At 35.4% G+C, this 12507-nt stretch overlaps 1 protein-coding gene across 5 annotated transcripts in view; it reads right to left on the reverse strand.

The window, feature by feature from the left end:
- Positions 1–581: 581 nt before the first annotated feature.
- The window catches only part of LOC107015509 (mitochondrial intermediate peptidase, mitochondrial), a 16743-nt gene continuing 4817 nt past the window's right edge, over positions 582–12507 (reverse strand). For 4 of the 5 annotated variants that reach the window (XM_015215812.2, XM_015215810.2, XM_027915694.1 and 1 more), the window contains 13 exons: positions 12188–12326; positions 12051–12105; positions 10872–11094; positions 10062–10157; positions 7186–7305; positions 6957–7082; positions 6086–6241; positions 5522–5638; positions 3145–3267; positions 2984–3051; positions 2560–2695; positions 2281–2446; positions 582–1199 (listed from right to left, as the gene is read on the reverse strand). In XM_015215812.2, coding sequence (XP_015071298.1) covers positions 952–1199; positions 2281–2446; positions 2560–2695; positions 2984–3051; positions 3145–3267; positions 5522–5638; positions 6086–6241; positions 6957–7082; positions 7186–7305; positions 10062–10157; positions 10872–11094; positions 12051–12105; positions 12188–12326 — 1773 coding nt within the window. In that variant the 3' untranslated portion in view covers positions 582–951. Of the gene's footprint in view, positions 1200–2280; positions 2447–2559; positions 2696–2983; positions 3052–3144; positions 3268–5521; positions 5639–6085; positions 6242–6956; positions 7083–7185; positions 7306–10061; positions 10158–10871; positions 11095–12046; positions 12106–12187; positions 12327–12507 lie in introns of all 5 variants that reach the window. The other variant, XM_015215813.2, reaches the window with a different exon arrangement.

The raw sequence follows: 12507 nt of genomic DNA on the forward strand, positions 1-12507 counted from the left end.
ATCAACTAAAATTTTAGTTAATGATTAAATTGATAATCCTATGAGATCATATAATGCATCTCTAATTATATAAAATAGTGACTTTAAATTTTAAAGATAGACCCTATTTTCTTTTACATTTTTATCATTGTTGATTTCGTGTTGCTGTTTTCTTTCTAAAGATGTTTGGCTTGATAGTGTTATTTTTCTTTTTTTGAGAGATTCATATATAGAGCTACTTAACAAGAAAACAATCAAAGTTATTTTAGCAATAATGTGCTTGAATTTGCTTCTACTTGTAATTTGTGTGGACTTTTTAAAGGAGTAAATCTTTATTGATTAAATCGAAAAGAACAGGATGGAAAATCAATAAGCATTTTTTTTGGTTTAACGTATTTACAAATCAGAAACCAATAAACTAAACCGATACGCAACCATTAACCAAACATGGTGAAAATTCATTTCACGCATTGCTCTACTCCTACTACTTCTTGTTATATCTCTCTCTACTTTGGGTTGTTGATTTTTTTTCTTCAGCTAAATATCTATCGAAAATAGTGTCCTACCTCCAAGATAATGAAAGGTCTATGAGCACTTTACCCTCTCAAACTCCACTTTTGTGAGATTACACTGGATATGTTGTTGATATACTCCTAGCATCATTACATCTCTTCAGTTTTATCAGATTATAAAAACACTATCCAAATTAAGCAAAAATCAATCAAAATGCACATAAGTAGTCTCTCCGAAGAATTGCTCAATAAATACTCTGGCCATGAGATGTTTTCTCTGAACGCCATCTTAAAGAATGACATGCTGGCCATGATGAAATCACCATATCAGCGCTATTCAGTTGTTATTACGATGGAAAGCTTCTTTTAAAATCAACTCCAACTCACAACTACATGGCCTCTTCATGGTTTAGTACAGGGGAGGGAATACGTTTTCTCAATGCGGGGGTTAGAACTCGTTTTAGCATTTCAAGAGTTCCATTTCCTTGCAAAGGCTTGTAATGTCCGGTATTATTCCCCCATGGCAACTCCTTACAATGCCACTCCCAGCAAGATCATTCAGTATATCAGCTGGATCTTTGGCTCCTCCATGCTGCAAGAATTTTGTTCTTAAAGCCAAACCAGTGTCCAATGATAAAGGATCCTCTTGGCACATCCTTTGCCAGATACTCGTGGCAAAGCATTTTGCATACAAGTAGCTATAATAACCTGCACAAGGCAAAAGTAATTGGACCATTTTCTGAGCAAGGGCACTGAGCAAAACTAAAAATACAATGGATATAAGCTACCGTAGAACTGATAAAATCCTTACTGTTATTATTATTCTCAAAAAAAAAATGACAAAATCCTTACTGCTACCATTCTCAAAAAAGAATTGACAAAATCCTTACTGTTACTATTCTCAAAAAGAATTGAAAAAATCCAGACATTCAAAACCAAACATTCCAAATGCAATGTTTATTAAAAAGAAATAAGTCAAATAACAATGAAGACACAAAATCTTCACAAATATCTAATACAAATGTTGCTCTGCCTTCTGGAAAAGGTAATTATTTATTACACTCTAAACTAAATTCTTCTGCATGTACATCTTTTAAGAACAGAACTCTACAACTAGAACAAGTTGAAAATAAAAGGGTTGTATGTTATGGAATAGAAAATTCTTACATCTGCTATTTCCACAGTTCTCCATTACACTATATGAAGCAGGAATTTTCTATGTCAACTATTGGCTTTTAGGGAACAAAACCTTTATGGACATCATTTTATTACAAAAACATGTTAATTGATATAATAAGACGTGGCATCTCAAAATGTTGGTTCATCAATTGAATCCCCTTTCGATAAGATTGCAGAGGTCTCTAAGAGCGAAGAATTGACGTCCAGAAAAGGAGAATACATAATCTAACCACTTAGAAGAAAAGGCAAAAACGAAAATACCACCCACCATAACATCTTGCCAAAACTTTAACTAGCCCCATCACTGTCTCTAACTACAACTGAGTTCTCAGAATCGCACAACAAATTATAGAGGAATACCACATCTATCAAGCAACCAATCTATCACTTAGTTCGCTTTTCAAGACAGACTTTAGCTCTTAGTATTAAGTTGATAAAAATGTCCTGATTGGAGCACCAACTATGAATCATGCATTTCTAGTAATTTATGCCTCAATAGCCAAACAGTAGGTGTGCAGATGGTATATCAGACAAAAAATAGTGCAATATTCTCTCACATATACAGGCAACTATCACAAACATGAGTCAATAAACTATAATGTTCTGATACCTGCGCCATAGTTTGTAAGGTGACTGAATCGGGTATGCCAATGTGTTCCATCCACATGAGTCCAACTTGTATGTTGTCTTTTTAAATCTGCAACAATTGCCATCGTATCTATCCCCGTGGATGGCTGCTCCCCAAAGAGTGTTTGATCAACTAGTGCATAGAGAATCTGCATAAATGAGAAAGTTGCATAGGTCAAAATTCCTGCCTCAAGTTTGATAAAGTGGAACTGAAGAAATGCTTATAAAAAGAGTTAACTAGGAAGGGGCCCGTAAAACATACCTGGCGTTGCAATTCAGTTGCAGCAAACATCTTTTTAGCTCCCACCATTGATTCTACAAGTTCTTTGGGAATAATATCACCAGTTGAGTAGTGTTTAGCAAACGTCTTTAACACCCGATAATCCCAGGCATAGGACCTATGGATCAACAACAGTTAAAAAGCTTTAGTAATAACTGATAAGACAGCACTAACATGAGTATTTATCCTGAAGATTGAATAAATAGCATGTATATTGCATAATAGTGGTGGATTAACCTGAACTAGAATTAAAAGACTTTTCCATTTCGTGCCAAATCTAATGATGATGATATCACAAGAAAGAAAAGGTAAATAAACAGCAGATGATCAAATGAGCAGTGTGCATCTGAACATTTTCTTCATTGCTGATGAAAGTTATGGATCAAAGATATTGAATTTGGCTCACTCAAATAGGTTTGAAGGCGTTTCAGCAAAATCAAGAACCACCCTCGTACCGGAAAAGTGTTGGTATTCCTGCACAGGTAGCCAGCCATCAAGTTAACTCGATTATGATTTCAAAGCACAAGTGAAAACCACTAGCAAATAGAATCAGAATAAAACTAGTACCGTTCTTGAAAGCAATGAATGTAGAGCATGCCCAAACTCATGGAAAAGTGTTTCTACTTCAGAATGGTTAAGCCTCACCGGAGCCAAACTCGACCCAGAGAAATTGCAAACAAGCGCTACAACCTACAAATTAACATGCACAGATCATTTTCAATTACTCCTACTAGGTAAAATAGTTAACATGCATAGATCATTTTCAATAACTCCTAGGTAAAATAGTTAGCATGCACAGATCATTTTCAATAACTAGGAAAAATACAATAGAATTACTGCAACGATCCACAGTATCCATGAAGCAATGAGCATAAAGCAGACTCTAGCATGATATATGCATTTAAGGAATCAGTTCTTCTGGGAGGAGAATGCCAAACACAGGAAGTTTCATCTGGTTAAATGGGAGAAGGTTATGAGGGACAGAAAGGGGGGAGGCATGGGAATAAAAAATATGAAGATGCACAACAAGAATTTGATTTTCAAGTGGTTGTGGGAATATAATTCAGAAGATCAAGCATTCTGGAAGAAGATAATTGAAGCTGTCTATGGTAAAAAAAAGAGATGGTTGGAGGCCTTTTCCTGAAACTCACATTCGACTTTGAGGGGATGGATTTGGAGAAACATTAACAGGTTGTGGGTTGAGTCTCGGTCACATATTAAAATAGAAGTGGGAAATGCTGAAGACGTTAGGTTGATCTAAGATATCTGGACAGGGTATGAAAGCTTAAAGATCATATTTCCAGTGATATACAGTTTCTCCATCAATAAGAGTGGTACTATAGCTGAATTTCATTCAAGTTCAGGCTAGCAAGTATATTTTATAGAAAACTTGAATGACTGGGAAGTTGATTGTTTCTGTCAGATGTTGGAACAGCTAGATTGAGTTACAGATCAGAACAGAAGGGAATCCTAGATAAGGGCAGAATTATAAGTTCTCAATTGACAACTGTTACAGAATTTTGATGAGGCAATCAGACTGTTGGGAACTTAATTGGCCCTGGAAGATAATTTGGAAGATAAAGCTCCCACCAAAGGTGGCATGCTTTGATTGGATTACAGCCTTTGAAGCTTTCATAGCTGAGAATAATCTCCAGAAGAGAGGTTTTTCTATTGTTAACAGGTGTTATTTGTGTGAAGAGATCAGGAACCAATAGAACATTTGTTTCTCCAATGAAAATGGGTCCAGGCAGTGCTGGGATCTATTCCTCAGTATCTGGTGGTGTTTCTTGGACAACACCTAATAGCAGGAGGGGTCTGCTGGAGTGCTGGCAGGGATAGGGAATTCAAAAAACTTGAAACAAATCAGGATCACTATTCCTCTATGATTTTTTTGGACTCTATGGTTGGAATGGAATAGAGCTTGTTTTGAAGGACAAAAAGCCTTTATCTCTAGAACTAAGCACAATTGTTTGCACAATCTTTTTTTCTGGTGTAATAGCAGGCAAATTGAAAGTATGGAGCAGTGTATGGATTTCTTGGAAATGTCAGGAGGAAGATAGTAGTTGCATCTTTGTTGTAGTACAATATGTACCGTAGTTTCTTATCTGTCTCGAGTCCTATACTTTTTTTTTACCATCTTGGTACCTTTTATTGATAATACCTCACCATTTCAACAAAAAATATAATAAAAGACTATCTTGAGATTATAGAAACCTAAAAATTTACAAGTACAAACAAAAATTTTAAGTGGAGCAAGTTTCTATTAGCATAAAGTAATAACAACTTCTCTGGGTGACCTTTGAAAACACAATAAAATAATACGTATTCCATCCATCTCATCTTATGTGGTGTAGTTTGACTGTGCACAAAGTTCAAGAAAGAAATTACTTTTAGAACTTGTGGTCTAAAAGAATTGTCTCATAAGAGTATAAAAGGGCAAGTTTGAAGCTAAATTGTTAGTAGTAGTAGTAGTAAATATTGGAAGGTAGTATCATTCTTTTTGGGACACACTAAAAAGGAAAATGCATCGTATAAATAGGATCAGAGGAAGTAAAAATCACAAAATCCACAACTTGCAAGTAGAAACAAACATTTCATTTAAGAAAATTTTGAGGTCTATCAGAATAAAACCAAATACTATAATAAACTTATTGGTTGACCTTCAGAATTATTGTCCAGTTTTAAGCTAGGCAGGTGCAAGCACACTTAATTTTTACCAATTTCCAGGGAATTGTGAAATTTAAGTCCCAATAACCACATCATACCCAATATAAATAGGTAGTTGAAAAATCAATGTTAAAAGAGGTTGACTGATTGACAGAGCATGGTTCTGTAGTCCTCAGACTTATAAGTTACTATAGCTACACAGAGACACAAGAAACTAAATGTGTAGCATATAATTAAAAACTGATATGAAGAAAAAGAGAATAATGCTCTTACATACAGGAAGTTGGTATTCTGTCTCAGAAACTCGCCGCCCTCCTCGGATAGCAAAATGAGCACAGATGGGATGTTTACCTTTTCTTGATTTTAGATCGAGGTATAAGTACCCCAGGTCTCCCTGAAAACACGTGTTATAAACTAGTTCAAGTGGATGGATGTTAAGACTACTACTAAATGGACATTAATAAAAGAGCCAAATGCGCATCAGGATATTAAATGATCAACTCAACAGAAAAAACAAAGGTAAAGTTAAGTTAAATCTGCCAACATTCCAAATAACTAGTCCATTCTTGCCATCCAAAGGTCAATATTGCAAAGAAAAAGAATGATTCATGTCAATGTACTGATAGGTGATCAGTAAATAAATAGCATTAGTAATAACAATCACAAAGGAGATTTCCCCTTTGCCACACCAAATTTATCATCTCAAAAGGAAAAAGCTAAATAAAGAAAGAAAAGGAATTTCTTGAAGAGGTCAGAACTGGGAATTCAGTAATCTCATAGTTAATATGACATATGTAACAATATAACAAGACAACCACTACTTCTAGTATATTAAACTTGCCTCAGTAGGATGATGTAACACTATCTTCATCACATCAGGATGCCATGATTCACCAGGTGCAAGGGGTACTCCATGAAAGGTCACACCAAATAGTGACTCAACCAAAACCTTCAAACCTTCAATACACTGTTGTAAAGGAAAATATGATGCTATAACCTGCAATATTGAAAGACAAGAATAGTTCTGTCAAGATAGAAAAAACCCTTCAGAGCATGTAAAAGTCTTCATTAGAGCAGCATTCTGCACTTCATGTGTCAGCTGACTCAGAAATCTATCAGTACTTCTCGATAGTATAGGTCTATATGGCAATACCCATTTACAACAAAAGTAAGCAGAAACAGGAAATAAGTACACCTTAAAAGTTTCAAGTGTATGCTCTCTCCTCTGTCCACCTCATTTTAAAATTACATCCAATTTCACCAACAACAAATGAAAGGTAACATTTCCATGAAAAACAAAAATAAGAATACAAGAACAAGTCCAATTTACTCAATTATGTTAGTTACACATGAAATAGACTACACTTTGACAAAGCGCGAGGCCCTAACAGTGGTGCTAGATTTGCTTCAAGCAGGAACAAGGATGTGGACAAATCCTTTTTAAAGTAAGTTATTATCTCAATGCTTTAAGTTCCAGGAGGACCCTGACCTCTCAATGCCTGGGAAACATGCTTTAGTTTTCATCTTTAGTTCAATTTAATCAATGAATTTTCATCCCTGATTAGCTATCATCAAATAAATAATAAGTTCTCATCTATCTATGGATACACGAAAATAAGAATGCAGAGTAAGAAGAGCATTGATACACCTTGATAATAAAAGCTCAAAGAGGCAGCAAAGATAACAGAAAACCATTAGGCTTAACTCTTTACCGAGGAGTCCAACTTGTATTTTGCAGACTTCATCAACCACGTGAAGTATGCCTCATCCCATGGATCCAACCCTCCATCTTGATCACCACTATTCTCTCTCTTGAAATCCTGAATCGTCTCAAATTCCTACTCAAACATATGAATATTTAGAAGAGCTTGAAACAGCTCCTGCAGAATAACATAATCAGTGTCTCATTCATATAAAGTAAAATCTACTCCCACGACATACTTGATCAGCCTTGGGTCTGACTACTTTGCTCATCTCAAGCAAAAAGGACATGACCACTTCAGGAGATGCAGCCATAGTAGAATGCAGAGCAAATTCAGCATAAGATTTATGCCCCATAAGCTGCAAATTAAAAGGGCAAGGCATATTAGTATTGACAACAATGTCTCTTTTTTCTTCCTTTTTTCTCTTTTGGGAAAGATGCTTAGTAAAATAATGCACAAGTGGAAGTAATAGTGAATAGTGAGAATCAAGGAGAGTAATCTGGCTGTAAAATATCTTTGGATTTCTTCCGTTTGAAATTCAATTAGAACCAAAGATGAAAAAAAAGTACGGAATAATGATTTGTCGAATCAGGAAAATATAAATTCAAAATTGCCAATCATAAGTTACAATCTCTGCCCCGAAATATTCATCTTACTTTCCTGTTTAGATTGTGACAAGATATTTTACTACGTATCTTCTTATGCTTCTATTCCTATGGAAACTATAAGGGAAGGTCAAGATGTCTTCTACTCCAATAGTACCTTTTTGCATCATGTTCCCATGTTATATATTTTTTTCCCCTGGAATTATGATGAATATCCAGCCTCAGTTAAAATGTGTGACCATCACATCTAAAAGCGTAAGCTGTTATCCTTTTTAATTGTATTCTCAACAGGCTCCCTCATGTCCGAACCTGATTCTTTTTCATTGGTCAAGAACACAATTTTTTTTTTATAATGGGTGGCGGTGAAATTTGATTCCTAGAACCTTTGCCTGCTTGATACTACTAATACCATGTTGAAGTGCGTGATCATCTCTAAGCTATTAGAGAGAATAGTTTTTATTATTTAATAGTATTCTCAACACGTCTCCTCACGTGCGGGCCTAATTCTTTTTCATGGGCCAAGTATGTGGAAAATCCATTTGATAATGAATGGGGGGAGATTTTATCCCAGGAGCTCCACATGCACTTGCACTGATACCATGTAAAGAAATGAATTTGGGCCTAACTCATCCTAAAAAAGAATATCCACAAAGGTTGTTGCCTATGTAAATACAGACTCACGCATACAAGTGTAAATAATATCCCTGACTTCACCCCTGTACTTGGAAAGGGTAAGGTTAAAGGACATTCCATCACCTCTCTATATAATTTGGAGTTCTACTTTGAAACAAAAATGCACAACTACAAAATTTGTAATGAAACTGATGCATGTTAGAATAATTTTGGTAAAAGCTAGATTTTCATGAACTGAATATAAGATGTGAATTGTATCTCACATCTAAAATTAGGTCTTTCATGAATTTCATTATCATTAGGCCATCTTCATTATTTTCTTATTTGATCACATGGCATCGGAACCTCTATCATATTGGTAGAGACTAAAGTAGCTTCCGTCTACTGGCTTACGACCTTATACTGCCAGTCTGGCTGCTCCAGCAATACCATGCCTCTTTGGAGTGACCATTTCAACAGCACTATATATCTTTTCCAGTGATTTTTTAGCGGCACATCTCTTTTTCAGCGATTTCCAGCGAGATTCTAACGACTAGACTTCTCTGATGAGATTCTGCGATGATAATTTTTCTTACTGATCCCAGGAGCTCGACATGCACTGATACCATGTAAAGAAATGAATTTTGGGCCTAATAAAAAGAAAATATCCACAAAGGTTGTTACCAATGTACATACAGACTCACGCATACAACAAGTGTAAATAATATCCCTGACTTCACCCATGTACTTGGAAAGGGTAAGGTTAAAGGACATTCCATCACCTCTCAGTATAATTTGAAGTTCTATTTTGAAACAAAAATGCACAACTACAAATTGTAATGAAACTGATGCATGTTAGAATATTTTTGGTAAAAGCTAGATTTTCATGAACTGAATATATGTATCTCACATCTCAAATTAGGTCTTTCATGAATTCCATTATCATTAGGCCATCTTCTTTATTTTCTTATTTGACCATATGGCTCAGAACCTCTATCATATTGGTAGAGACTAAAGTAGCTTCCGCCTACTGGCTTACGACCTTATACTGCCAGTCTGGCTGCTGCAGCAATACCATGCCTCTTTGGAGTGACCGTTTCAACAGCACTATATATCTTTTCCAGTGATTTTTCAGTGGCGCATCTCTTTTTCAGCCATTTCCAGCGAGATTCCAACGACTAGACTTCTCTGATGAGATTCTGCGATTTTTTTTTAACTGAGTTTGCTGCAAAGTTTTCAACAACCAACTGGACTATTTGCTTTACATGTTTTCAAAATAAGCAAACTCAACTTGGTACCTCTACCATGAGTTCCAGGTACATGTTTGACTTTAGCAACATTACGTGTTAATATTAAGTTAGCCACTCATTGATTAAATTTAAAATGCAGATACATAGAACGTATATCAAACCAACAAAAAGGTGTGTCTTGTATTTCATTATATCATCAAATCACCTTTTGTGGAATGTATCTCACGCCAATAAATAACTGTATCTTGTATTACATTATCATCAAAGATTCAAATCAACTTTACTCTCTTATTTCACACAATGTTTCAGAACTAAATTGGTAATTAAAAATGTCCCTTCTCGAACAACTTAAACTTTTACATAAGATGGTCACAAAGTTTAACATAGAAAAACAACATGCATCGATTTGGTGTAGGATCCTTACTGCTACCGATAAACAAAATCTCCACATGCTAGGCCCAAAAAATAGAATCAGGCTACAAATGAGGAGGCTTGTTCTAGAACTAAATAATTTAGAATTAGAAGTGCCCTTTCTCTAATAGCTCGAGTTTTTTTATGAAAAGATCACTCCATTCTTTTGATGAGAACTTAACATAATTCAACAAAAACTAATCACTTTGCTAGACCAAAAGTGTCCACACACCAACCTGTGCAAATTCGTGTCTAGTTGCAATAAGCTTATCAAGAACCTCAAGGTTTGCATGTGGAACGGAATTTCCTTGAACATATGCCACCTTCCTGACCTGGACAAGATCATGAGAAAAATACACTAAATCATTCAGTCATTGAACATAAAGCTCTTTCTTTTTTCCCATCAGTATTTGAACGAAAGATCATGAAAATTAACAAATAAGATAAAACAGTTGAGAGAAATATAAATGTTTGAAAGTCTCCTTTTAACCTGTCAATGTATAGAGAGATTAGATGGAATCTTTTGGATGTCGAAAGGTGTTTATATGAGGAAAGGAATAACAAGGTACTTGCACTTAGTAGAAATAAAGTGAAAAATTTCACAAAGCAATGGATCGTCCACATCTTTTCTGTTCTTATTATTTGCCAAGTCTAAAAATTAATACACAATTCATGAATTGGTGCCCTAATTATTTTTTTTTTCTTTGGTGGTCTTCTCTTTTCCTTTCCTAAGTCTAAATTCGTCATTCAAGACTCCCATACATAAACCCATTAATCGTTAAAATAGATATTATGTTTAATAGGCTTCCACTGTCATCCATATTTTTTTTACAAAGACTGTCATTCATGATTATCTATGTTAATGTAAGAGGTTTACCTTGAGCTGCTAATGATTTAGTTTACCGACACTAGGAGATAGTGAACAGGGAAGAAGTTGCTGTACTAATGTAGATATGCATAATTTTGATTGCTCTAAAAACCATTTAAAAATTTTCTGAACAGGATTAAGTTATAACTAACAGAAATCCGAGGTTGCTTAATGTTACCCCAGCATCTGGTGCACATTGAAGAAAGCCTTGCAGAGTACTTGACTCAGTTGCTAAGCGAAATCCCTTTTCTTTGGTTTTATCTCTTAACCCCCAAGATCCCTTAGATGAACCTGGCAGGTTACGATAGATAGGGCTGACAAGGTGGTGCAATTTTTTAGGGATCTTAGAAGCTGGAAATATATCCACATGGCCTGGGTCAGTAATAATATTTTCATTATACCTGACAAAACGAAAAAGGAAAATGAGCATTCATTCAGTAATACGGAGCTGCATGACTAGAAACATTAAAGGGAAAATTGATACATTATGCAATGAACAATAGTCAAAATGAAATTAAGAGCTGAATCGAGTCCTGTTCCAACAGATAACCCAGAGGTGAGTTCGCAAAGACTACATCGTTGGTCCCATAACTGCCACTTACAATGAACAGAAGAGAAAAAATTGTACTGTCATTAAGGAAGAAAAAAAGGAAGGAGGAGATGAACGGCTCCTTTTGACCCTTCACCAGCTAGAGGCCTTCAAAGGTATTACTCAAGAGTTAAAGTTGAAAAGCAAAATACTGAGCACCTATTTTATTCTGCTTATGCAAATTTAGAAGCATAAACTCAGCCTGAAAAATTCGAGCTTTGTTAATGTTATAAACAAATTAAAGAAAACATTAATTAAAAAGAAACAAAAAAATCTCAGTCAAACACCAAATGTTGTTTCTCCAAATGCTAGTTCAGTAAATCATCTAAAAAAAAGTTGCACGTGCTGTATGGGTGCTCACTTGAACTCAACTACAAATCTGTGAAAATCTGAATATATTTTTTTCCATTAGGAATATGTTAAATTTCATAATCACCCAAGAAATTAAATTTAAGTTAGAATAGCATAACTGGTAAAGATTCAGCAGACTGAATCCAACATATAGTCAAAATTCAAATGTTCCATGGCATAAGTCCACTTAATTGAAGAATCAAGCTGTGATTCAAATATCAATTGATATAAAACAAACAGTACACAGGAGGGCAAGAAATAGTGGGTAAATCTCATTTCAAATACAAAACCAACTTCTAGACCAACAAGCATCATGTGATCTCTTTTAACAACAGCATGAAAATTACAGAAAACATCAAAAAGGTCCATCAGTTCATAAAAAATAGGAAGACTAACAAGGAGGCGATTCTCACTTACTCCCTAGACAACTGAATAATGTCAATGGCAAGCTCATTAGCTCGATCCAGTTTTTCTGTGAAACCACCAAAGGTTCTTAAATTAGTGCAACAACAACAATTTATCGAGAAAAACAGCAGTTGTAAGAAGTCAAGTACCAGAGCAAAGATGGATTCCACCCTTCTCCAAGTCCATTCGTAGAAAATGGGCAGCCCTATGCGCTTCATGTGTGAGAGAATTGCTATCGTTTTCTGCTTTGTTCACTGCCTTGTATATACTATGGTTTGTATTAAGATACTGCATACCAAGGAGCAAAAAAGTCAAAAAACCAATTCTGAGAATCTTCCAAAGCAACTACATCTTGAAGAGAATCCATCACTGGCAAGTGACATTTCCAGAATAAGACTACCCTTATGAACATTGCCAGCTTGGAGACAGTTTTGATTCCGCAACCCCCCCGGGGGGGGGGGGGGGGGGG

This window comes from Solanum pennellii, chromosome 3 (assembly GCF_001406875.1).
Source record: "Solanum pennellii chromosome 3, SPENNV200".
Lineage (NCBI taxonomy): Eukaryota > Viridiplantae > Streptophyta > Magnoliopsida > Solanales > Solanaceae > Solanum > Solanum pennellii.